The 25,059-nt window shown below is 38.0% G+C and overlaps 1 protein-coding gene across 1 annotated transcript; it reads right to left on the bottom strand.

Annotated features, from left to right (window-relative positions):
- Positions 1-12,344: 12,344 nt before the first annotated feature.
- LOC104657887 (putative inactive deoxyuridine 5'-triphosphate nucleotidohydrolase-like protein FLJ16323) lies at positions 12,345-23,432 on the bottom strand (the record flags this gene model as incomplete). Its single annotated transcript, XM_010357752.1, is given in 5 exon segments — positions 12,345-12,456; positions 14,115-14,196; positions 18,480-18,554; positions 18,557-18,662; positions 23,424-23,432. Coding segments are annotated over 5 exon segments (384 nt in total), but the record flags the coding sequence as incomplete, so codon positions are not given.
- Positions 23,433-25,059: the final 1,627 nt, after the last annotated feature.

Genomic DNA, 25,059 nt, shown 5'->3' with positions numbered 1-25,059 from the left:
AAGGGAAAGGCACTTGATATATGTTAATTTTAACAACAAGTGATTATGTTTTCAATCTTTTAAACAGTCCTTGTTCTAATCTTGTAGAAACAAATTGATTTCTTGGTTTCAAAATCTAGTTTAGAATTTATCATCATTGGAATGTGAAAGAGACAGAAAACAGTGATTCTGAGAGAAAAATAGCATTTTTTGTAGATCATCTGCTTTGTACTGAAATTACAATACATATTTTCATGCAATTATCATTTCAGTTTAACTGATGAGGGATATGATATCCATCTCAATAAAGAAATACAAGATTTCCCAATTATATAGTGTAGCAGAGCCAAGATTTATCTAGAACCAGTATTTTGGTTAACAGGCACTGTATAAGGGCACTAAATTTGAATTTCTAAAACTCTAGCTTTATTTTTGACCAATTTCACTTAAACCAGCATTTACTGGGCAAATATTTTGTGCAGGGTGCTATGTCCTCAGAGTTTACACTCGAGTAGGTGATAAGATAATTATGAAAATAACATATGCATGTATATGTCATAAACAAGGGAACATTTCCTGCCCCCCCTCCAACGTTTGGATTAAGTGCACCTTCTATATGTCCTGTACAAGTCAAGATAGTTTATGTTATGCTGCAGTAACAAAAATCCCCAGATTTCAGATGGTTAAAACATTAAAAGTTTATTTCTTGCTCATGCTACATATTTATCATTGATCTGTTTTGAACCTTATTCAGCCTTAACTTCATTTCAGAACCCAGGCTTCCAGATCAGCCACCCTTGGGAATGATGTCAGTTACTTTGGGGTCAGCTGGGCAATTTAGGTAATTTTCCAGTTTCTGGCTTCAAATCTCAAGAGAAAACAACAATGACAAACAAACCTTGGGCAAGTCCCACATACATTGCCATAAGAGATATTGCAGAAAAAAAAAAGTCAACTAAAAATTCTGATACCATATAGACAGTGTCTGAGTTTAACCTTGGAAAATGATTGGAAAATCTCCACCCATCTTTCATAAAATGATGGTTTATTTTTCCTGCTTGTCTAATCGTGGTGCACCAATCACATATAAACAGACTCATCCAAGGGACATTATCATCAATTACAGAGCGTTCTAACAACATTCTATCTCGGAAAGCTTCATAGCTTTCTCAAGTGTGATTTCTTTCCCCTTTTCATCTTGAGATGAAACACAGATCAGTATAGTCTATATCAGTGCTGTTACTCGGCAGAAAATCATTTTCTGTCTCACCATTACCCTATAAAATAATCCCATTATTGCGTGAATTTTAGAATTGACTTTATCCTTTTTCAAACCTCAGTCCCTTAAGGCAGTCTTTGGAGTAGATTTTAGTACTAAATAGTCTTTTTAATATTTGTAAAACTTTAAAAATTTGTCACATTTACATGAGATAAAGTTAAACATACTAATACAAAGGTCAAGTTCATTTGCTTTAAGTTAGAATTATATTAATAAACTTCATAAACCTAGTTGTTTGACAAAAGTCTCTGATTAGAAGTTGTAGATGTGATTAAGAAAACTTTTGGAAAACAAATTCTTACAGATTTCAGATTATTTAGAAAACAAATGTTTTTAAACATTGAGATTGGCAAGAGTTGTATATATGATGTGAATGCTACACAGAGGCAACTTCTGATTGATTTACAGCGACAAGAATGCTTGCTAGGTAGGGGATGGAATGCTTGAGAATGTCTGTCCCATTTGAACCTCCTTCTCAGAAACTCTCTCCTATTGCTCATCTTTGTTGAGTGGGTAATAGGTTGTATAACCCAGTGCTTTTGACCATAGATCATTGAAGAGAGAGTGGGAGAAAGAAAAAGAGAGAGAGAAGGAGGAGGAGGAAAACAAGAAAAGGAGAGAGTGACCTTACTAGAATACTCTCTTAGAAATAATGAACTCTCCTAGACCATTTAAATGGAAAAAAATATGTACTAATCCTGTTAGGCAACATATCTTGTAGACAGTTGTTTCTAGACTGGATTTTTTTTCTTGCCTCTTGGCACATTCTTATGGTAGTAATTTTGTCACTCATACAACACTGAGATTTGTTATAATATATTCTTTTTTTTTCTTTGATATAGAGTCTTGCTCTGTTGCCCAGGCTGGAGTGCAGTGGCATGATCTCAGTTCACTGCAACCTCCCCTTCCTGGGTCCAAGCAATTCTCCTGCCTCAGCCTCCCAAGTAGCTGGGACTACAGGCACCTGCCACCAGGCCTGGCTGATTTTTGTATTTTTAGTAGACACGGAGTTTTACCGTGTTGACCAGGTTTGTCTCGAACTCTTGACCTCAAGTGATGTGCTCGCCTTGACCTCCCAAAGTGCTGGAATTGAAGATGTGAGCCACCGCGCCTGGCCGATTTGTTGTAATAGATTCTTCTTTACACATATTCAAGGCCTCTAAGAAGAAAAGAAGAGAAAAGAGAAGAAAAGAAAAATACAAAAAGCAACAGCATTAACACACTCCCCCTTACCCATAAACAACTGGCTTTGCTTGGCTTAAAATGAGTATGACATTGTATTATAAGCTCTACAAGCAATAGCTCTGGGTTTTCATTTTTCTTATGAAATTTGGGTTTCTCATTAGTAAAGTTTTAGAAACATTTGTTTAGTTAAAAATAGGAATAAGATGAATACTAGCTAATATTTGGATCACATACTATTTTCCAGGTAACTGTGCTCCCAGAACTGTAATTTGAGAAACTGAGGCTAAGTCACATTAAAGATGTGCAGCTAATAATAAATGCTGGGCTTAAATTGGAAGCCAGGTAGTCTGACTCCAGAGCCCACCAAGCAGCTATGGTTCCTAGAATATTTGACCATGTATGCCTCTAAGAGTCTTTAGAGAGTGCTAGAACTCAAATATTGACAGAATTTTTTGTTGCATATTTTTAACCATTTATATATCTGAGGAAGTTAACGTGTGTTTTATATTCTCAGGAGTAACCTCACTTTCAATTTTTTCCTTTTATTAAGCATAGGCTTTTCACATATTTCTTACAGAATATGAATCCCAATTTTCAGATAACCCAGGCCTAGCCAGTATTAGTAGAAACATGTCTGTCTTATTCTAGATTTAATCCGTTTTTGAAGTAACTACAATAGTGTCTCATTAAATTCCCACTTAGAAGGTCAAAATGAGAAAATAATTCAGAGTCCACTGTACTTGGAGAGCAGCTTGGATGTATTTACTCATCAAGCTAGCATAGCCTCTTCTTCACAATTGACCTATTTAAGTCTTACATCTATCCTCTTATTTTTTTTTTTTTTTCCAATATGGATCAAAGTTTTAGTCTGTAGTATTGGTAAACAATGACAGCTGTTCATAATATGGATCAATGTATGGAAGGATTAATAATTATTAAGAAATGTTTAAAACCATTGCTTTTACCTCTCTTGGAGTAGAACAGAAAGTGAAGGTTAATTGCTTAAGTAATTGGTTTGACTACCCCGGGTAATAAAAAACAATTATTTCTTCACTTTGCAACTTTCAATGCAAGGCCAAGACTTTCATAACTCATTAAGTCTAAGTAACTGGCAGTTTACAAGTCACCAAGAATAAACTTCAATGTTCTCTGTAGCCCTCAAGATATATTATGTGATATATATGCATGTACTCAAAGGACAAATAAATATTTACATGTGTGTCTTTGAATACTCTTTCTTTTTAGAGACAGGATCTCACTCTGTCACCCAGGCTGGGTACAGAATCATGAACACTGCAGCCTTAAATTCCTGACCTCAAGTGTCCCTTACCTTCAGCCTCCCAAAGTGCCGGGATTACAGCTGTGAGCCACCATGCCTGGTCTGAATACTCTTTTTATATGAAGAAATTTCTTGATCTTTTGAGAAAAAAAAAAAAAAAAGATCACTTGCTTACATCTTATCTTACAGCTGGAGAAAGGACAACAAAAATAGTCCTTAACTTTTATCTGTTTGTTCATTGAGAATTTCCTGAACGTCTGCAGGGGTGGTGTTTACACAGTGGTCAAGCATGTGGGCTCTGAGGTAACAGAGACCAAGTAGGATGTTGCCAATTCGGGACCTTAAGTCCACGGGCCATACTCTCTACTTCTCAGCCTCCCAACTTACAAAACGGGTTTAATAATGTGACTGATTTTGGGTAGTTTCGAGATTGAATGAGATCATGTTCTAAAAGCCCTTATCAGATACTTGTGGCAAAGAGGAAGCACTCAATAAAATATAAGTGATTATTATGCTAGAGTCTAGAACACATCAAATGCTTAATACAACTCTGAGGAAGAAGCTACTCATGTGAGGAGCTTATGTTAAGGTCTGTGTAGAAATAAGATGCATAAAAAAATAGCCCCTGTGTTCTTGAAACTTGTGCTATGAGACTGACGGAATACAAATAAGGTGGAGGGTTGAGAGAGAGAAATAAAATACTGTATGAATTTAGGAAAAGAACCAGTTCACACATCTGGGTGAAGCTACAGGGAAAATTTCACAAAGGTGATTACTTTGAATGGAAACATGAAGGAAAAAAAAAAAAAAAAAAGAATAGTATTTGTATTTGTGGAAATAACACCCTGAGAGAATGAAGATTTTTCCCGGGGTTCTTCCTGCAGCTGAAGGTGTGTATAGTTATGATACCTGGAAGGAAATAAATATTTCTTTCTAAGAATTCGCGTGAGTTCCTCACCTAAGTGTAATAGTTGTAGGAATTACACAAATCTGGGGAGTTGGCTAAGACTTTTATGGACTTTAGTTAGGAAAATTAAAACCAACATTAAAAAATGTCTTTCAGGCTGGGCGCGGTGGCTCACGCCAGTAATCTCAACACTTTGGGAGGCCGAGGCAGGTGGATCACGAGGTCAGGAGATCAAGGTCATCCTGGCTAACACGGTGACACCCCATCTCTACTAAAAATACAAAAAGAAATCAGCCGGGCATGGTGGTGGGTGCCTGTAGTCCCAGCTACTTGGGAGGCTGAGGCAGGGAAATGGCGTGAACTTGGGAGGTGGAGCTTGCAGTGAGCCAAGATATGTGTATTCACTATATATATATTGCCTAAAAAAGCATAAAAAAGATAATCAAAAATATATGTCTATATATTCAGACCAACAATTTTCCAAAATTACTTGATAAGCTAGAGAATTTTGAAAGTTTTTTTTTTTTTTTTTTGAGATGGAGTCTCACTCTGTCACCCAGGCTGGAGTGCAGTGGTGCGATCTTGGCTCACTGCAAGCTCCACCTCCCAGGTTCACGCCAGTCTTCTGCCTCAGCCTCCCGAATAACTGGGACTACAGGTGCCCGCCACCACGCCCAGCTGATTTCTTTTTGCATATATATAGATATATATTTTATATATAATATACATTATATCTATATTATATATATTTATATATTATATATTATAGAATGTTTATATATAATATATAATATATTTATATACTATATTATATATTATATAGATGATATTTATATGTATTATATATAATACACACATATAAATATATATGTTTTTATGTATGTATTATACATATTATATATTTTATATATATGTATTATATGAGGCATAACCTAAGTAACTTGTGCAAGTCTCATACCAAAAACTGGCAAGGGCAGGATTGAAACTCAATTCTGATTTTAAAAAATGCATTCTTAATTACTGTATCTCCCAGGTTGCCTGTGAAGGAATTACTCTTAAAAAAAATCACACAGTATATTCATACATGTATACATTTACATAGGATAAAGTTTTTCTTATTTATTTTTCATTGTAATTTAGCTGTCCACTTGTTTAAGAGATCAAAAAGAATCTTTCCCATTTTTGATTGAGTTTTAAAAATCGATTCTATACTGGTACATTTTTGCTAATGTTCAAATCAGAATGTTTTGAGAGAGACTTGGAAATACAAGGATCTCTTTATTTCTGGAGAGATGTAAGTACATATAGCTGATTGTGACTTAGCTAGTAAGTATAATCAACTAAACTGTTGAACCAGTGATGCTGTTTATCGAAATTATCCGGTAATTCTGTTTTGCTGTATCTTCATGTACTGGCCAATTCCCTGGCAGTTCTGGTTCCCTCAAGGGACAACGTGGTGCAGCAGAAGGGGCATGTCTTCAGCCGAGAGTCAAGTCTGGATTTAAGCCCCTAATAGTTGTGTTACTTTCAGCAAATTATTAAACTTCTTTATGCTGCAGATTTCTCATCTACTAAGATGGGGTAAAATATATATTTTATAGTTATTCTAAAGTTAAAGCTGATATTCCATATGCAGTACTTAGTAATATATTTGGTACATATATATTTTTAATAAGGTACTTAAAAAGTGAAAAATATTGTTTTTTTTAACCTTGAACTTCTGTTCCACTTTTTGCAACTTTTTCTTACATACTTATATTTTGTAACAAATAATAACTACTTTGTTTTTTTTGTAATGACTACATATAAATAATAAATGTAGACAGCCTAGCACCTGTTAGAGTGTCTGTGAACATTAGACCCCTTCTCTTCTCATAATTCACGTTAAAACGAATTCTAGTCATCTTCATTTTTTCCTTATTTGTGTATATATCTCTACTGTCTATGACAATATGCTTAGCTTGTATGCAACTTGAATTTTCCAATTTTTAACCTTAATAGTAAAGGAAGAGAAAAGCCCATGCTAAATGCAATCTTAACAGTAAAGAAAGGAAAAATATCATGCAAAATGCAATCTCAACAGGACAAGAATAAGCCACTTTTCAGGCAAAGAGATGATGAACTTAAAAGGTAGGTTCCTTTTCAATATTTCAGGAAAACATTTTGCATATGGTTCTGGGAATGTAGCCAAAATGAGAAAGCCAAGAGTTATATCCAATAGATATTATGAGAGGGTAAGAGGAGTCACAGCTATCCAATTACTTCTATAATATAATTACAACATCTTATACCTTTCTATCCACATCTTTGTTTTAGAAGAAAAGGCTAGGGGTGGAGGCTATGAAATAAATCTTTACAACTTATTTGAAAAGCTTCTCTCTTTTTCTGTTACTCTATTCCATTTTATAGTGCAGGCTGAAGCTAAAATGCAAGGAGAGTCCCAACCCAGAAAATTTTCTTAGGAAGTTTTCTGGAAGCAGATTTAATAATGCACATCCATTCATTCAGTATCTGGTTTGAGCACTTACTATGTGTCAGGCAGTATTAAAGTTATTGACTATTCAATCAAGGAATTGGGGGAAACTTTCTATGTGCTTACACGCTGAAACCACCAGTACAAGGGCACCCATACCCAACCACCCTCCCTTTTTCCTGTTACAGTGAAAGAACTCTTCCAGTTCCTACCCACAGTCTCCTCCTTCACTTGGATAATATGTCCCATCCTCCATCGTGTTCAAGGACTTCACTCTGGTGATTGTCTCCTATAACATCAATTTTCTTTCCTTTTGTAAACGTGCTTATTATGAAATACATGCCAGTAACCTCATAGCCCTCTCCACTGCAGTCCCATCTCTCTAATCTCTTTTTTGGCAAGATCCTTTGAAAAAGTTGTGTGTATTCCACTTTCATTCCTTACAGACTTTCTTGAAACTGTTCCATTTACCCATTCAACCCTACAAAACTGCTCAGATCAAGGTTATCAGGCACTGCCATATTGCCAGACCCAGTACTCCATTCACAGTTCTATTACTTAACTAATCAGCTGCTACAGACCCTTGGTTTCCAGGACCCCACATTCTCCTGGTTTTTCTCCTACGTCAGAGAGGAATCTCTGTCAGCCTGCTCTGCTATTTTCTCATCATTCTCCCTAGAACGAAACGTTGGAGTACTCTGGAGTCTGTCCTCAGATCCTTACTTTGTTTATCTTCCTCATAAGTGAATCCATCCACTATAATGACTCTAAATGGCATCTATATTCTGATAACTTCCAAATGTATATTTCCAGTCTCAAAACTCTTTCCTTAACTCCACACTTGTTGGTGTGTATAGTCAACTGCTTACTTGGGTTTTCTGTAGTTGAAGTTTTACCTATCTCAAACTGAACTCTCAATTTCTAACTCCTAAACTTTTTTTTTTTTTTTCTCCTAGTAGTTCCTAACCTGGTCAGTGCAATTCCAATCTTTAAATTTCAAATGCCATAAAAGTTGGAATCATCTTTGGTACTTTTCATTTTGTTATGCCCCCATCCAATTCTTCAGCAAATTCAGTCATCTCTACTTTGAAAATGTATACAGAACCTGACATCTCTTCACCTTTGCAACAATCACTATATTCTACGCCACCAGGATCTTTCACTTAAACTACTGCAATAGTCTCAACTGTTCTCCCTTAACCACCCCCTACCAGGCTATTCTCTACATAATGGGAAAAGCAATCCTTTTAATACGTAAGTCAGATTCTGTCACTTTCTGCTTAAAACTACATTGTTATTCCCCCCTCACCCAAGATAAAATCAAAGGTCTTATTACAGCTTCACGATGCCCAACAGTCCTTCAAATCTCATCTCTTCTTTCTCTCCTCCTTGCTCACCATGCCCTAGCTATAAAGACTGATTGTTGTTTCATGAACACACGCAACAAGTTCTTGGTCTTTGTACTTACTGTTCCCTCTACTTAGAATTATCTTCTCCTACTAGTTATTATAGGTCAGTACATCAGGGAGCCTTTCCTGATTATCTTTGATGAAATGGAATCCCAATAACTTCTCATTGTTGCAGCCTTGCCACTCTCCCTTTATTCCTTTGCATTGCTATGTGGTTCATAACATCACCACCTGCATTTTTTTTGACTGTTCGTTTCTCACTGCTAGAATGTCGGTTCTTTGCTGTATCCCAGTGCCTAGAACAATGCCTGGTGTCTACTGGTGCTTAATGAATATTTCTGAATGCAGAAGAATACAGAAATGGTTTCTGCCCTCACAAAATTTACTTTGTAGTAAGGACTAAAGGAAAATACAAGTGAGCAGACAAACAAAATAGTATGCAAATCTTGAGGAGTAATTTTCAGAAGTACTTTAAAAGCAATGCCTAAGGCAATCAGATGGAAATTAACAGGGAAAAATAATTTAGATTGGTTAGTTGAAGGCGCTTTTCTAAGAAGGTGACATTTCATGATGAAAAGGAGTGAACCATTCCTGAGTTAAAGAGAGAGTATTCTATTTCCTGCAGATGCAGAAAAGTGTGGTTATTATGAACATCCAGTCAACAACCTTCTCACAGCACATGTGCACATAGCATTCAGTAGAAATGTGTGTAAAAAGAGAAGAGTAAAGAGGATGCTTTACTCTCAGTAGATAGTAGAGAGAAAGAAGATTCTGGACACCAGAAAGAGGACTGCATGCATAAAGGGGAAATTCTAGCTTGAGATACACAGCAATTATAAACCTTGTCTGAGCTCAAGGTGTTTGCAGCCGATCTACATGTTTTGCATGCCTTTGGGAAGGAGACTATCTGAAATTTATGTACGGAATAGAAATAAAATCCTTCCTTTCCACTACATGACCCCCAACCCCATTGGACATCAGAATTGAAATAGACATCCATTAAAAGAATATTTGAGAATAGGAATTAATTAGCAAAAAAGAACCAATACTAATGGGATTCCATTTCATCAAAGGCATTATTAACAGTAGCCATCATTTATTGAGTACCTGGTATGAATCTGGTACCCTACAAAACTGTTTTATTATGGTAACTCATTCGGTTATTATGTGAGTTATTATAGAGTAATTTTGTGAGAGAATTCATTTGACATGCTTAGCACAGCATGCAGCACGTATTAAATGCTTATTAGAGCACATATTTTAATAGTAATAATATCAACTATAATTTATTTATTATCAGCCACTTATTACAAATGAGAAAACTAAGCTGATGTTTACAAATGATTACAGAAGGACCCATAGTCATATATTTTATAATATATAATCTGATATAAAAATCATATTGACCTGATTTTCAGTATGTATTCATGTATTATTTTTCCCTTCCTCAGGTAATGATTTTGTTTCTCTACTTTCATTCTTTTCTGTACCTGATACTTCAATGTAATTGACACGACATGAACTAAACCAAGCTGCCTTTTCAGAAATGTGTTACCTAGCTGGCTTTCTTAATTAAGGCTGTTTCTCCTTTCATCCCCCTTCTCTTTCCTTGCCTTTGTCCTGCCTTCTGTTTTGCTTATTTGCATCATTGCCCTGCCTCTGTTTCCAGTCCCATGTCCACACTTCAGCCATCCTTGTATACCTCAGAAATTATTGTTTGGTACCTCCATAAAAGCTCATCTCCTTCTTTTCACAGGCAGAATTTTTCCAGCTGGCACCACTGTCTTGCAACTTGTTTCCCCCTTAGTCTTGGTGCACAAGTGCCAATCTCCACTGGCAGCTCTTTGGGCCACCATTTGGTGCCAGCCTCCTTCCAATTCATGTAGAGCCCCAGTGACTTGCCCTGAACTATTCCCAGCTGCCTTTTGACTCCTGGGGCTCCCCAAAGTTTTCTTCATAGCAGCTAAGTATCTAATATTCAGAAAATTTCTCAATGACTACAGATAGATCTGTATTCCTCATGGGATTTGTCCTTTCGGAACCACTACTAAGCAGAACTGTGTGAAGAAATTAGGCTATAAAATGCTTATGAGGAGTCCAGTTTGGTGTTTCAAATTGTAATTGCACCTGTGTTTATGAAATATATTATTTAGTAGAGTTTACTTTTGAGACCGAACACCGATCTCCTGCTTTGTCTCTGTACTCATATGAAGAGGCAAGAATGCTTCCCAGATTCATAGTAACTTTAAAAAGTCTCAGTATTATAGCTAGCCGATAACAATTTTTTCCCAGTCTATTCACCCTTGTGATATGGGTACTACGGCATAACAGATATGATAGTTTTAGATTTGAAAAGACTTATGGCTGAATCCCAGCACCATCATAAACTAGCTGTGCTATCTTAAGAAACTACTTAAATTTTTCTATCCAGGTTTTCTATCTGTAATAAGGAGTAGAGGAATTTCTTTTTTTGTAGTTCTGTTGTAGGAATTAATTGAGGCATCAAATATGTATTGGGTATGAATCCAGATGTATCCAGGGATGGAAGCAAACAAGCTTTCTTCATTTTCTTTAACTCACTGTAATTGCTGACTGAAATCTTCTTCTGTTAGGCTGTTAGGGATAAAAGATAAAAACTCAATGTAATTTGTACCTGAAATTTTATACCCACTGTCTTTGGGGAGCAGTATATACTACTTGAGGATATTATACAGTGCTAAGATTTTGGCTGTCAGATCCTGGTTGGGGAGAAATAACTTCTGATCTGAAGTCATAAGTTAATACTGATGGCCCCTGAGATATTCACTGCATCGGTGTGCACAGCCCCTTCAGATCCCAGGGCTCTCTAATTTTCTCTTCTTTGCAAAGCTTGAGTGAAGAATCTTTGATGTGGTTCCCAGAGGATCATCTCTTAGGTGCCCCTTCTCCAGTTCTGTTGCCTTTGTCTCTGAAACCCAGGAAATAGGTTTCCTCTGCTCTCAGGATCCATAGAATTTTCTTTCTTCTTTTGTTCCTGACTCAAGCCAAAGAAAAGCTTTTAGTGTTACAGATATGGAGAGAATAGGCTTCTACCAGATATTTAGTCTGTATAAAGTACAAATACCCTTTTCCCTATGTTTCTCTGTATATTAGTTCCTTGGTAGGTATGAAATTCTGAAAATAAATGACTCTTTCCCAAACTTTTTTGAAGAAAGCAAACAGAAATTCTGTCTTCAGTACTGAATGGAGATTGGGAGGAGTGGAGATTAAAAGGAGGAAAATAAAGAGAAAGAAAAGACTTAAATTAATATTTCAAAGTATTGTCCTGCATTATTAAAGAACTGTCACAATGCCTCTCCCACTATAGGTGCTCAAGAAATTGAAGTTATTACTGACATTTAAATTTGACTCTCAGGCTAGATATAGTGGCTTATGCCTGTAATCCCAGCACTTTGGGAGGTTGAGCTGGGAGGATTACTTGAACCCAGCAGTTCAAGACCAGCCTGGGCAACATAGGCAGGCTTCATCTCTACAATCAATCAACCAATCAATCAACTTGATTCTCTAATATTGTTCTTTTACCCTTGGAAACTGGATTTTTCCAGTGTATTTCTTTTTTTAAATGTTATTTTATATTACTTTAAGCTCTGGGATACATGTGCAGGATGCGTAGATTTGTTACATCGTGGTTTGCTGCACCTATCAGCCCATCACCTAGTGATTGAGTCCCGCATGCATTGGCTATTTATGCGGATGCTCTCCCTTCCCCTGCCACCCGCAAAGGCCCCAGTGTGTGTTATTCTCCTCCCTGTGTGTCCATGTGTGCTCATTGTTCAGCTTCCACTTATAAGTGAAAACATGCAGTGTTTGGTTTTCTGTTCCTATGTTAGTTTGCCGAGAATAATGACTTTTCCAGCATCTTTCTTCTGGAATGTCCTTTGACTCTGGGCAATCATGTTCAGATGGCTGGTTGGGGTCAGAAGAGGCACTGTAACTATGAAACTGAGAAAACTTAATTGGCCAAAGATGATAGAGGGGTGGAAAGGGATCATTCCTAGCATTTAGGTCTCCTGAATATTATGGAGTTCGGCTACCAAGAAGACATTCACAATATCTCAAAAGACACCAGAGATGAGATCACTTTCCAGGAAAAACATAAACTACTCATGTAATCACCTGCTAGTATATTTTTGCCTCTTAAGTCTTGTTAGTTTGTGAAGGAGTGCTAACGAGCATGGCATTTGCTTACGTGGACAGACTAAAGATGAAGTGGTCAAAGGATAAGGAGGTGATATCTAGAAGATGTTGCAAGTGCCAGACTATTTTATGCTGCTGTAGAAAGCAATAGCCAGAGTCCTGCAGAGCACAGAAGCAAGACTGTCTCCTCAGGTAAGCAGTAACAACTCATATTTGTGTGGCACTTTTCACTTTTGTAACACTTTTGTGTATTTCTTTTTTTCCCTTATACGTTCACAGCATTGGTCTAAAAGTATGTAGGTAGTTCTTTAATTGTTACCTTATAGATGAAAAAAAGAGAAACCTCAGAGGGACTTACCTGAGCCCAAAGAGCTAAGAAGCAGGCCAGAACTCAAAAGAACTATACTTTTAAAAATGACACTCTATCATGTCTTGAAAGTGCCTTGAAAGGATCCCTCTGCCTCTGGTTTTCAATCCGAAATCTTAAGTTTGATAAAAATTTTACATGCAGTGTTGCCTATCCAAAATGCCCCTTTATGGGACTTCAGAATTTCCATTATCTTTGCTCTTTATATTTCCACTTATATTGCTCCAAGAAATTCTAAAAATTCAGATAAAAGGCCTTGCTTGATTCTTTAAGGTTGTTTGATATTTGGATCAATTTGAATGTTGACCATAGCTGTCTATTTTTATAATTTGTTTTTCTCCATGCATAAACTAGTATCTTAACCTTGTTCTGTTTTAGTACTATCTTCTATTTTGCATGATACTTTTAAATGAGAATCAGAAATATAAGGAATTAAAAGCTGTGGTTTTAAAACCAAACCTTGCCAAAAGCAAAGGTGACTGGTTGGATTCTGCCTTTCTTATCCTCCTCCTCCCATTAAGCTCCTCAAAGACACTTAAGGAATCTCCGAGCAGATTTCTTACTTAATTTCCTTTAAATCTCTTGAACATAAACTGAGACAACTAAGACTGCCTGATAGCCCAACATAAAAAAGCAATCACTGAATATGGTATGCCAGGATAACCACAGACATCTTTTTAAATTCTAAAATATACTCTCATAAAGCAATGAAGCAACATAGTTTCTGATTTCTAGAATGTGGACAGGACCATTTGGTCAGGTCCTTCTCATTCCTTGGAAAGCAGAGGCACTAAGTAAGCACACTGCAAATTTCTCATGTACTCTATCTTGCAAGGTATCTTTTAACTGGAGTCAGAAAACTTTGGTTTGTTCTCCTCCCTCTCATATTCTGTAAATCATAACGGATGATAAACTGAAGTGATAAAGTCACTCTATTAATCAAAGATACCCTAAGGCTATTTGCAGTGAACATGTGGAACAAACTCTGCCTATCATTGTCTGGCTATAACCCCACTTTCGTTTTACGTCTTTATTCTTACCACTCAGATTCTATCTTTACCTTTTCACTTGGTGTTCAAGACTCTCACCTCTTCCTGGAAGACCTACACATGCTCCCTCCATCTTCTCCTCTTTCAGATGACCTGAGGTAGCAGAGCTTATGTTAGTACAAATACCCTAACATTCTGCTTTGATTTTGACCATTTGGCTAGCAACCAGGCCACCTACTCTATTTGGAAGAACAATGAAAAGGATCTCACCTTACAGACAAACCTTACAGTGAGTTGAAGTAACAGGTTTGGAATGCTTCACATTTTGCTGGTGCCATTTTTGGACAAAAAAAAAATAGAAATCCCCAATGTACAATAATTTCTAGAACATGAAAGATAGAGCAGCACTAGCTAAGGTAATGTTGATATCAAAGTAATACCTAAAACAGAACTATAAGCAAAATGGGGTAATTTTGAATGAATACACTGCTTTTCTTCAATTAAATTGCTTGTCCTGCACTGTGAGTCTTCTCAATCTTTCAACATCAGGCGAAATTGGCCTTGTTTTTATTTAATTTTATGGATTTTTTTTTCTACTTTGGCTGGTTTCTTTTCTCAGTTATAACTTTAATAGCCTATGCTACAGAATTGTTGAGATTATACATTGCTACACTCACCCTCAGCATAGTTAATAGCTTATTCATTACTGCTGAGTCCCAAGGTAACAGCAGATTTGTATCTAATGTTGAGACACAAGGCAAGGAATGCAGAAAGCAATGCAAACTCATCTTATATTCTTTAATAACAGAAACAATTCTACTGGAAAAACCACAAAACACTGAGACATTCATCCAAGTATCTTCTAGGTAAATTTTTTCTAACATAGTCAATATAATGAAAGCTGTATATTGATTTATTTATGCACTGTAACAATAATAATGAGAAATGAAGGTGTTTGATTTTATAATTGATGAAAGACTACAAGTGAATCTTTAGAACCATAATTATTACTAGTTCTGCTAAAGAAGTATGGTTTCCTATATTAGAATACATATAAAGCATTTTTGCTTTTCAGTTTAAAAAGTAAAAAAAAAAAAGTATGAACTCTCTTACAGTGATAATCTGTACTATTATGAATATCCTGATTTAGAAGTCAACTTGAGAGGCCATTATTCTCTTTCTTCATCTTACAGTTAGACTAAAACCTTTAGGAAGGTCTTTATTATACAACATGCTAGTTTTGTTTTCAGCTCACATGTAATTGAATGGCCAATTTGTTATCCCTGGAAGGTGCTGTATCATTCTATTTGCTATCATTGGATCAAAGCATAGTGTATCTCATTAGAATTATACACTTAATATTAACCCCTTCTGTAGGCTAAGGGCTATTTGTACCCAAATATTCTTGGATGTTTATTAAAATACAAAGTCCAGAGCTGCAAGTTTGCATTCAGATAATTACACTAGTATATTTTAGTATAAATGTTGACATTTACCAGGTAAAACTACCTGCATATGACCCTAGAGGTGGATCACATATTATTATTTATAATTTGCCACTTTACCGAGTCGCAGATTAGAATCATGGCACTGGATTTAGGGACTGAGTCATTAGTGAGTGTGGGAGAAAGTGTGGTTACTCTCTGAATCTCACTGTAGCATTGCCACTTTCTACATTAACACTGAAGAAGCTGCTGTACTGCATTTAAGAGGTAAATTATATGCTTTCCTAATGCTTGAAAAGTCTCAAGACTCATGAATTTCAAGACTTTGCTATTTTTGTATCCCAGACTTAAAATACTTTTAAAAATGATTTTCTAAATTTTCGTTTTCATTTTTTGGTTTTCTCCCTAATAATCCGCATGCTGTCTACAGAGATTACAATATATGTAAAGCACAGTTACCTGCACATACAGAAAGATGACACTATGTAGAATCACATGCTATAATTTAATAATCTATAATGAGTTATTTCATATGCAAGCCGATGATACTTTTCCAATGTTTTCTAATGTTACCTTATTGTTCTCATTCAGTTCACTGTCCATTTTGTTGCCCAATCTTTTCTTTCTTGCAATTTTCTAATTATCTCTCTCCACTGTAGTAGGTTTATATTCTAAATTATTTTTTTTTAATGCATCACTTAGTACTTCTCAACTTCATCTCATCTTGTTATTTCTTGCCCCATATGTCTAATCTTTATTTTTCCTTCTTTATGATTGCTCTTTCCTTCCTGGCACTGGTAACACTTCTAATTTAGTATGTTCTATAATTTAAAAAAATTCTTTTTACCTCTTCATGCATATCATTACTAAGTACTTAAAAATAGCATACATTAATTTTCACTTCTATGACTTTTTCAGTCACTTAATATTTTGCAAGTCCTTGCTACTGTAGGCTTCTAGTCAATATGTGTGTGTGTGTGTGTGTGTGTATGTGGATTATATATACATATAATTATATGGGGCATACTTATATATTAACAAGGCATACAGTGTGTTAATTTTTCAAGGTAGAACAAACTAGGTAAATTGGGACCAGAACATTTTCTTCAGCTCTTGAGTTTAATATACATCTAAGGAAACCAATTTAACTTGCTCAAATTTACCTATGTAGGAAGTTTATTATTTATTTGCTTTGCAATTCTATTTAAATCCTGTAGTGTGTGTGTGTATGTGTATAATATTTTTATTGATTTCTCTACCCAGTACTAATTGCCATTATTATTCTTGTCCTTTTTAGAAAAGGTCACATCATTGTAGCAAATAGCCAACAAACACGATATATGATAGGAATGATCTATACTCAAATGTGAGAAACTACTTGACTAGTTCCAGAATTAGTAGTATTCCAAGGAGCTGTTATCAACCTGACATCCGAGGTACTGGCCTGCTTCCATTTACTCTGTATGGGTATGAAATCATAGAAGTGTACAAAGACTAGGAAGTTACAAATTTATTGGCAGTAAGTAAATAAAGTGCAATGTGTAAATCCCAATGCTCGGTGAAGAATATAATTCTTTTTCATTTATCCTATTTGTAATTTAATTGACATATTCAGAAAGATCTCTATGGCCAAATCAATTTAATTCAATGAACATTTACAGAGTGCCTGCTAGGTATAGAGCATTATTCTAGGTCAGAAGTAATAAGTATTGTTCATATTAAAGATATACCAGATTTAAAATTTTTCCCCAGTAATGTACATCTCATCAAAATTGTCACATGATAAAATGTAAAATGTTACCATTCCTACTTCTACACTCACTAATTTGTGGTATATTTTATTATGGTCTCTTCATTGCTTTTAAGAGTGCCTGGAATATACTAGGTGTTTACCAATTCATTGAACTTCCACTGTGTTTTATTAGTCACGTGGGTGACAGCCCACATTCAGTGTTAGTTATATATGCGTGTGAAATACAAAGAAGTGAGGGTCTGTATTAGTCAGGGTTCTCTAGAGGAACAGAACTAATATATGGAAGTTTATTAAGGAGTATTAACTCACATGATCACAAGGTCCTGCAACAGGCTGTCTGCAAGTTGAGGAGCAGGGAAGCCAGTCCAAGCCCCAAAGCTGAAGAACTTGGAGTCCAGTGTTTGAGGGCAGGAAGCATCTAGCACAGGAGAAAGATAGAGACAGGGAGGTTAAGCCAGTCTAGCCTTTTTATGTTTTTCTGCTGCTTTGCATTCACTGGCAGCTGATTAGATGGGGCCCTCCCAGATTATGGGTGGGTCTGCCTTTCCCAGCCCGCTGACTCAAATATTAATCTTCTTTGGCAACACCCTCACAGACACATCCAGGATCAATACTTTGCTTCCTTCAATCCAATCAAGTAGATACTCAGTATTAATCATCACAAATCCACCCCTTGTCAACTTGAACCCATGCACATTTCCTGAGATCATATATAATCTTCAAATAAAGACAATAATAAGGTCATAATTACACCTAACATAACTATCCTTCCTACAACCAGAAATGAACCAAGCCCCAATCTAAATGCTATTATAAAGTTAACAGCACTTAAATGCTGATATGAAGTAAGTAAATCCTATGTCATGTGATAAAGGAAAAAGGAAATAAAATGAAGCTTTTTCTTAGTACAAGTGTATACATGCACAAACATGTTTTTAACAAAAGGAGTAAATACTCATGAAAATTACAGTCATCTTTTTGCAGGTGGTTACATGGTCATAGCTGGTATTGATGACTACCCATTCTGTATTCCCTTTGCCTTCAGCAAGCACCTCAGCAGGTCATGGTTTTTTTTCCTGGTGGAGTGACCCCAACTTTCATTCCTGAAGGGTCTGAGCCATTTGTAGTCCTGCCTGGATTGGGTTGTTATAGTTTCCCATTGACCTTAATCACAGGTCATGGTAATACTAAGAGACACCCTAATGGATCTCCAGTATTCCATTCATACTTTTCCTTACCTTCATTGTGGAGTAGTAGACTGATTTCATCTTGATACTCCAGGTCAATTACCCCAGCCAACACTGTAACTCCATCTTGGCCTGTTGACTTAATGGTAGGAGGAGCCCAAAGTGTCCAGGTGGTGATTTTAACATCCAGTTTAATGGAATTTTTGTTATGTCTCCTGGTAGCAGTGTTTCTCCCTGTGGAACAAAGACCTCTAGGCCAGCAGAACATAATGTTGTGGGAACAGGAAGCAAACATTTTGCTAGTGGATTACTAGGGGTGATGGTGAGTGGTGCCACTTCCACTTCCACCCCTTGATTCCTGGACCTGTGAATCCTGGCTATGGGAGAAACAGTACCATATATTGGATGCTGATTCAGAGCATACACATCCTTCTGGAGAATTTTGCCCCAGCCCTGCAAAGTATTATCACCTAGTTTGTGCTGTAATTGTGACTTCAAAAGGCCATTCCACTGTTCTGTCAATCCAGCTACTTCAGGATGACAGAGAACACAGTAAGATCAGTGAATTCCTTGAGCACAAGCCCACTTCCACACTTCTTTAGCAGTAAAGTGAGTGCCTTGGTCAGAGGCAATGCTGTGTGGAATACCATGATGGTGGATAAGGCATTCTGTGAGTCCATGGACGGTAGTCTTGGCAGAAGCATTGCATGCAGGATAGGTAAACCCATATCCAGAGTAAGTGTCTATTTCAGTTAGGACCAACCTCATCCCTTTCCATGATGGGAGAGGTCCAATATAATCAACTTTCCACCAAGTAGCTGGTTGATCACCTTGAAGAATGGTCCCATATTGAGGGCTCAGTGTTAGTCTCTGCTGTTGGGAAAGTGGGCACTCAGCAGTGGCTGTAGCCAGGTCAGCCTTGGTGCGTGGATGTCCATGTTGCTGAGCCCATGCATAACCTCCATCCGTGCTACCATGGTCATTTTGTTCATGGGCCTGTTGGGCAATGACAGAGGTGGCTGGGGAAAGAGGCTGAGTGGTGTCCACAGAAGGGGTAATCCTATCCACTTGATTATTAAAATCTTCTACTGAGGTCACCCTTTGGTGAGCACTCACATGGGATACAAATATCGTCACAGTTTTTGACCACTCAGAGAGGTCCATCCACATATCTCTTCCCCAGATTTCTTTGTCACTGATTTTCCAATCATGCTTATTCCAAGTCCCTGACCATCCAGCCAAACCATTGGCTACAGCCCATAAATCATAATCGCATATCTGGCCATTTCTCCTTCCATGCAAAGTGCACAACCAGGTGCATTGCTCAAAGTTCTGCCCACTGGGAAGATTTCACCTCTGTCCTTCCGAGATGTCCTAGAAAAGGGCTATAGTGCTGCAGCTGTCCAATTTTGGGTGGTGCCTGCATATCGTGCAGAACCATCTGTGAACCAGGCCCTAGTCTTCTCTTCCTTTGTCAACTGAGCACAGGGAACTCCTCATGAGGCCATTGGTGCAGGCTGGGGGAGAGAAGGCAGGGTGGCAGGAGTAAAGACCGTGGGCATTTGAGCTATTTCCATGTAACTTACTTGTACCTTCATGACCTGCTTGAGCCGGATCACGTATATACCACTTCTTTTTATGATGGAATGCTGCTGTGCATGACCCATGTTATGGCTAGATAGGTCAGAAAGCACCCAGTTCATGACAGGCTGTTCAGGTCTCAGGGTGACTTGATGACCCATAGTCAAAAGGTCAGTTTCCACCAAAGCCCAGTAACAGGCTAAGAGCTGTCTCTCAAATGGAGTGTAGTTATCTGCAGAAGATGGCAGAGCCTTGCTCCAAAATCCTAGAGACCTCTGCTATGATTCACCTATGGTGGCCTGCCAGGTGCTCCAAACAGCATCCCTATTTGCCACTGACACCTCAAGCACCATTGGATCTGCTGGGTCATATGGCCCAAGTGCAGAGCAGCTTGCACAGCAGCCTGGATCTGTTGCTTCCAAGAGCCTTCTCCTGTTCTGTACCCCAGTCAAAACTGGCAGCCTTTCAGGTTACGTGATAAATGGGCCGAGTGAATAATAAATGAGGAATGTGTTGCCTCCAAAATCCAAATATGCCTACTAGGCATTGTGCCTCTTTCTTGGTTGTAGGAGGGGCCAAATGCAGCAACTTGTCCTTCACCATAGAAGGAATATCTCGACAGACCCCACACTATCGAACCCCTAGAAATTTTGCTGAGGTAGAAGTTCTCTCAATCTTAGTTGAATTTATTTCCCATCCTCTGCCATGCAAATGTCTCACTAATAAGTGCATTGTGTTTGCTACTTCTTGCTCACTGGATCTGATCAGCACAATGTCATCAATATAATAGACCAATGAGGTATCTTGTGGAGGCGAAAAGCGATCAAGGTCTCTTTGAACAGGAATATGACACAAAGCTGGAGAGGTGATATACTCCTGAGGTAGGACAGTAAAGGTATATTGCTGGCCTTGTCAACTGAAGGCTAATTGCATCCGGTAGGCCCTAGGGACAGGAATAGAGAAAAGGGCATTTTCCAAGTCAATGGCTACATAAAGGTACCACGAGATGTGTTAATTTGTTCAAGCAGTGAAACCACATCTGGTACAGCAGCTGCAGTTGGAGTCACCAATTGGCTAAGCTTATAATAATCCACTGTCATTCTCCAAGGTCGATCTCTCTTCTACACGGGCCAAATTGGAGGGCTGAATGGGGATGTGGTGGGAATCACCACCCCTGTATCTTTCAAGTCCTTGATGGTGGCACTAATCTCCACAAGCTCTTCAGGGATGTGATATTGTTTTTGATTTACTAGTTTTCCTAGGTAGAGACAGCTCTAATGGTTTCCATTTGGCCTTTCCTATCATGATAGTCCCCACCCTATCAGTCAGGGAAGCAATGTGGGGATTCTCCCAGCTACTAAGCATGTCTATGCCAATTATGCATTCTGGCACTGGGGAAATGACCATAGGATGAGTCCGGGGACCCACTGGACCCACTGTAAGTTGAAACTGAGCTAAAACTCCATTAATTACCTGACCTCCATAAACCTCTACTCTAACTGGAGGACCACAATGATGTTTTGGGACCCCTAGAATCAACGTCAGCTCTGAGCCAGTGTCTAGTAGTCCTGAAAATGTCTGATTATTTCCCTTTCCCCATCGCACAGTTACTCTGGTAAAAGTGTGGAGGTCTCCTTGCAGAAGGATGGGAAAAAGATTAATAGCATAAATTGTTGGTTGTACTTCCTCAAGGGGACCTGGCCTCCCCTTCACTCAGGGGGTTCAGAGTCTGTAAATTGACTCAAGTCTGGAAATTAATTGAGGGGCCATGATTCTTTACTTTTATAATTCAAATTAATCTTTTGTGCAATCAACTTGGAAGTTTTCTGCTTATATAAACTAAGTAGAAATGCAGTAGGCTTCCTATCAATTTCACTTCTAGGAACACCGTGATTAATTAGCCAATGCCAGAACTCTACATAAGTCAGACTATTATGATTGCTGCTTTGCCTCTGCTGTCCATTATGGTAGCTACATCCACCTTGCCTTTGAAGGTTGAGTGCCTCCACTTAGCCTCTGCTACCTCAGGATCCAAGTATTCCCATTGCATTTAAATTTTGTAGTTGAGTGACTCTGGTTCCCACCGTTAGATCTGGCATTTAGAGAAGAGCAATCACAGAACTTTTTGAAGATGCAGGCGCTGCCCTCATAAATCTATTTCGCAAAGCACTGGTTTAGGGTATATCTTCTGGACCCTCCCAGTTGGGATAAGTAGGTCTCAAGTGACTAATCCACTCTAGCATCCCAATATCCTCAAGCCTTTGGATCCCTTCCTCTACATTAAACCAAGGGAGATCAGGCATTTCTAACTTGCTCACAGTGGGTCATCTTTTAATCCATATTTCAGCTAACCAAGCAGATAAACTATTGGAACCCTTTTTAACTGCCCAAGCTGCAACACTGAATACAGAATCCCTGTTTAGTGGGCCCAAATAAATAAATTCAGCCTGATCCAACTCTATGTTCCTTCCACCATTATCCCACACCCTTAGTATTCATTCCCATGCCTATCCTCTAGATTTCTCCTTATCTAAATTAGAAAACTCAAGCAGTTCTTTTCAAGTGTAGCATATCTCCTCGTGGGTCACACCTCGAACCTCACCTCTAGGGGCCTGCTAGGACTTTAATCTAGTTATAGGTCTAGAAGCAAACAGAGGTGTTGGGGGTGGCTCCTGAGGAGAATCAACATTATCTTGCTGGAAACTGCCTCAGGAGAGGCCATCACTTTTACCTCAGGCAGCACATGGTTTATCTCCTCAGCAAAGGTGGAAAGGTTGATGGCAGTATGGGTTGAGGAGGGGATGTTGCCACTACTGGGGATGGGGAAGCTGTTTCTTTTGGCAAAAAAGCTTCATCAGAGTTTACAAACTCAGTGTCCCTAGCTTCATCAGGGTCCTCCCACACATCCCCATTCCAAGTTGTAGGGTTCCATTATTTTCCAATCAATGCCCTCACTTTAATAGTAGACACCTGGCGAGACTGTGCATACACCTTTCATTGCAGGTCAGCCACTTGCATAATAAGAACTTGTGTCTGATTTTCCACAATTTCAGCTCTTTCTCTACAGGAGATAAGATTCTCACTCAGGGCAATCTTAGCAGATTTGACATTCAGTATCTGCTTCTGAAGCCAGGAGTTAGAATCCCCAAATTCATCATTTTCTTTTATCACTTTGTCCAGTGAACTTAGGAGCAACCAAACAACTTCATTATATTCCTTGGTTCTCCACATATAGTCAAAGATATTGTGTGTAGAGTCACTAAATGCCTCTCATGAGCCGTGAATCAGGAGTGTTAAATGCATTTATTTTGCATGACTCTCTAAACAGTTAATACCAAGGACTATCAGTGTTCTCCATACTATTAGAAGTATAGTCCTTAGCATTTTTGGGTCTAATCATATTAAGCAGCCAACTCTAGAATCCCCTAAACCATAAAGGAACTCCATTCTTAATATTCTGTTCCTCTAGAACCACTCCTGGTACCTAAATCTGTATTAGCCAGGGTTCTCTAGAGGGACAGAACTAATAATATATATATATAGAACACTGATAGTCCTTGGTATTAGCTGTTTAGAAAGTTACACAAAATAAATGCATTTAACACTCCTGATTCACTGCTCATGAGAAGCAAGGAGTTTAGTGTATATATTTATATATACACTAAAGAGAGAAAGAGAGAGAGAGGAGTTTATTAAGGAATATTAACTCACATAATCACATGGTCCCACAATAAATCATCTGTAAGCTGAGGAGCAAGGAAGCTGGTTCGAGTTTCAAAGCTGAAGAATGTGAAGTCTGATGTTCAGGGGCAGGAAGCATCAAGCACAGAAGAAAGATATAAACTGGGAGGCTAAACCAGTCTGGTCTTTTCACGTTCTTCTGCCTGCTTTTTACTCTGGCCATGCTGGCAGCTGGTTAGATTGTGCCCACCCAGATTAAGGGCGGGTCTGCTTTCCCATACCACTGATTCAAATGTTAATCTCCTTTAGCAGTACCCTCACAGACACACCCAGGATCAATACTTTGCAACCTTCAATCCAGTGAAGTTGACACTGAGTATTAACCATCACAGAGATACCTGAGATACTAATACCTGGCATAAGCAAACAAAAACTAAGCTTATACCATAAAAAAAGATTCTAATAGGCTAAAAACAAACCAGGAAGCGGACGCCCATTGTGAGTCTTCCTATTCTAAAAGTAGAGTGGTGACCTCTACAAGTGGAGAACATCTGTTCTGTAGGGTCTCAGGTATTAGATTCTCCTGCTACAAAGCCTTTAGGGATGTTGTGTAGGCTGGCCACCACAAACTGCATCTGTATACTCAGAAGATTATCTAGACCATCAAGTTCTTCATATTCGTCAGAAAAAGACAAGAAGGGCAGTGTATTTGGGCCAAGCCCATCCTACTTACATATATGCTCTCCTACTTTCTCCCAGTAGGGATTCCTTGAAGCAATGAGGACATATCAGGCAGAGCATAATGTCAACTGAGAAGGGTAATTTGACACTTATAGCTGCCTTTTCTATCTCCCTTCTTCTGACCCAAATCAAACCTTCAGCGGTCATTCCACCTCCTCCTGCCCTCCATATCTAGTCTACTAACAAGTTTAAGCAAATAAACCTGCTTCCTAACTTGAATCCATCTACTTCTTTCTGTTTTTATTGTCATCATAGATGAAGCTAATATATCTGTTTACTGAACAATGGCATGAGCTTCATAATTCTCTCAGCAACAACTTTTATCTTTCTCCAGGTCATTCTTTAAGAATAGTCAGCACTTAGAAACGCAAGTTCAATAATGTCGCTACTCTGTTTAAAGCCCTTCATTAATTAATATAAGAAACAAAATATTGATCAAGATCTACATGCTCTAAATTATCTGGCTTCTCTCTTTGCATCCAAGACCCTATTTTGCCTCCATGCCCCTCTTTGTTTGTGCTCCAGCCTAATACCTCTCGTGTAGTTCCTTAAACGTTCCCATGTTCTTTCCTCCGTCTAGGCCTTGGTAGTTCTCTTCCTACCATTTCACCTGGTTGACTCCTCTGTA

This window comes from Rhinopithecus roxellana, chromosome 16, assembly GCF_007565055.1.
Source record: "Rhinopithecus roxellana isolate Shanxi Qingling chromosome 16, ASM756505v1, whole genome shotgun sequence".
NCBI lineage: Eukaryota > Metazoa > Chordata > Mammalia > Primates > Cercopithecidae > Rhinopithecus > Rhinopithecus roxellana.
The sequence above is the reverse complement of the archived record's forward strand: the minus strand, read 5'-3'. Positions and strand labels throughout refer to the sequence as shown.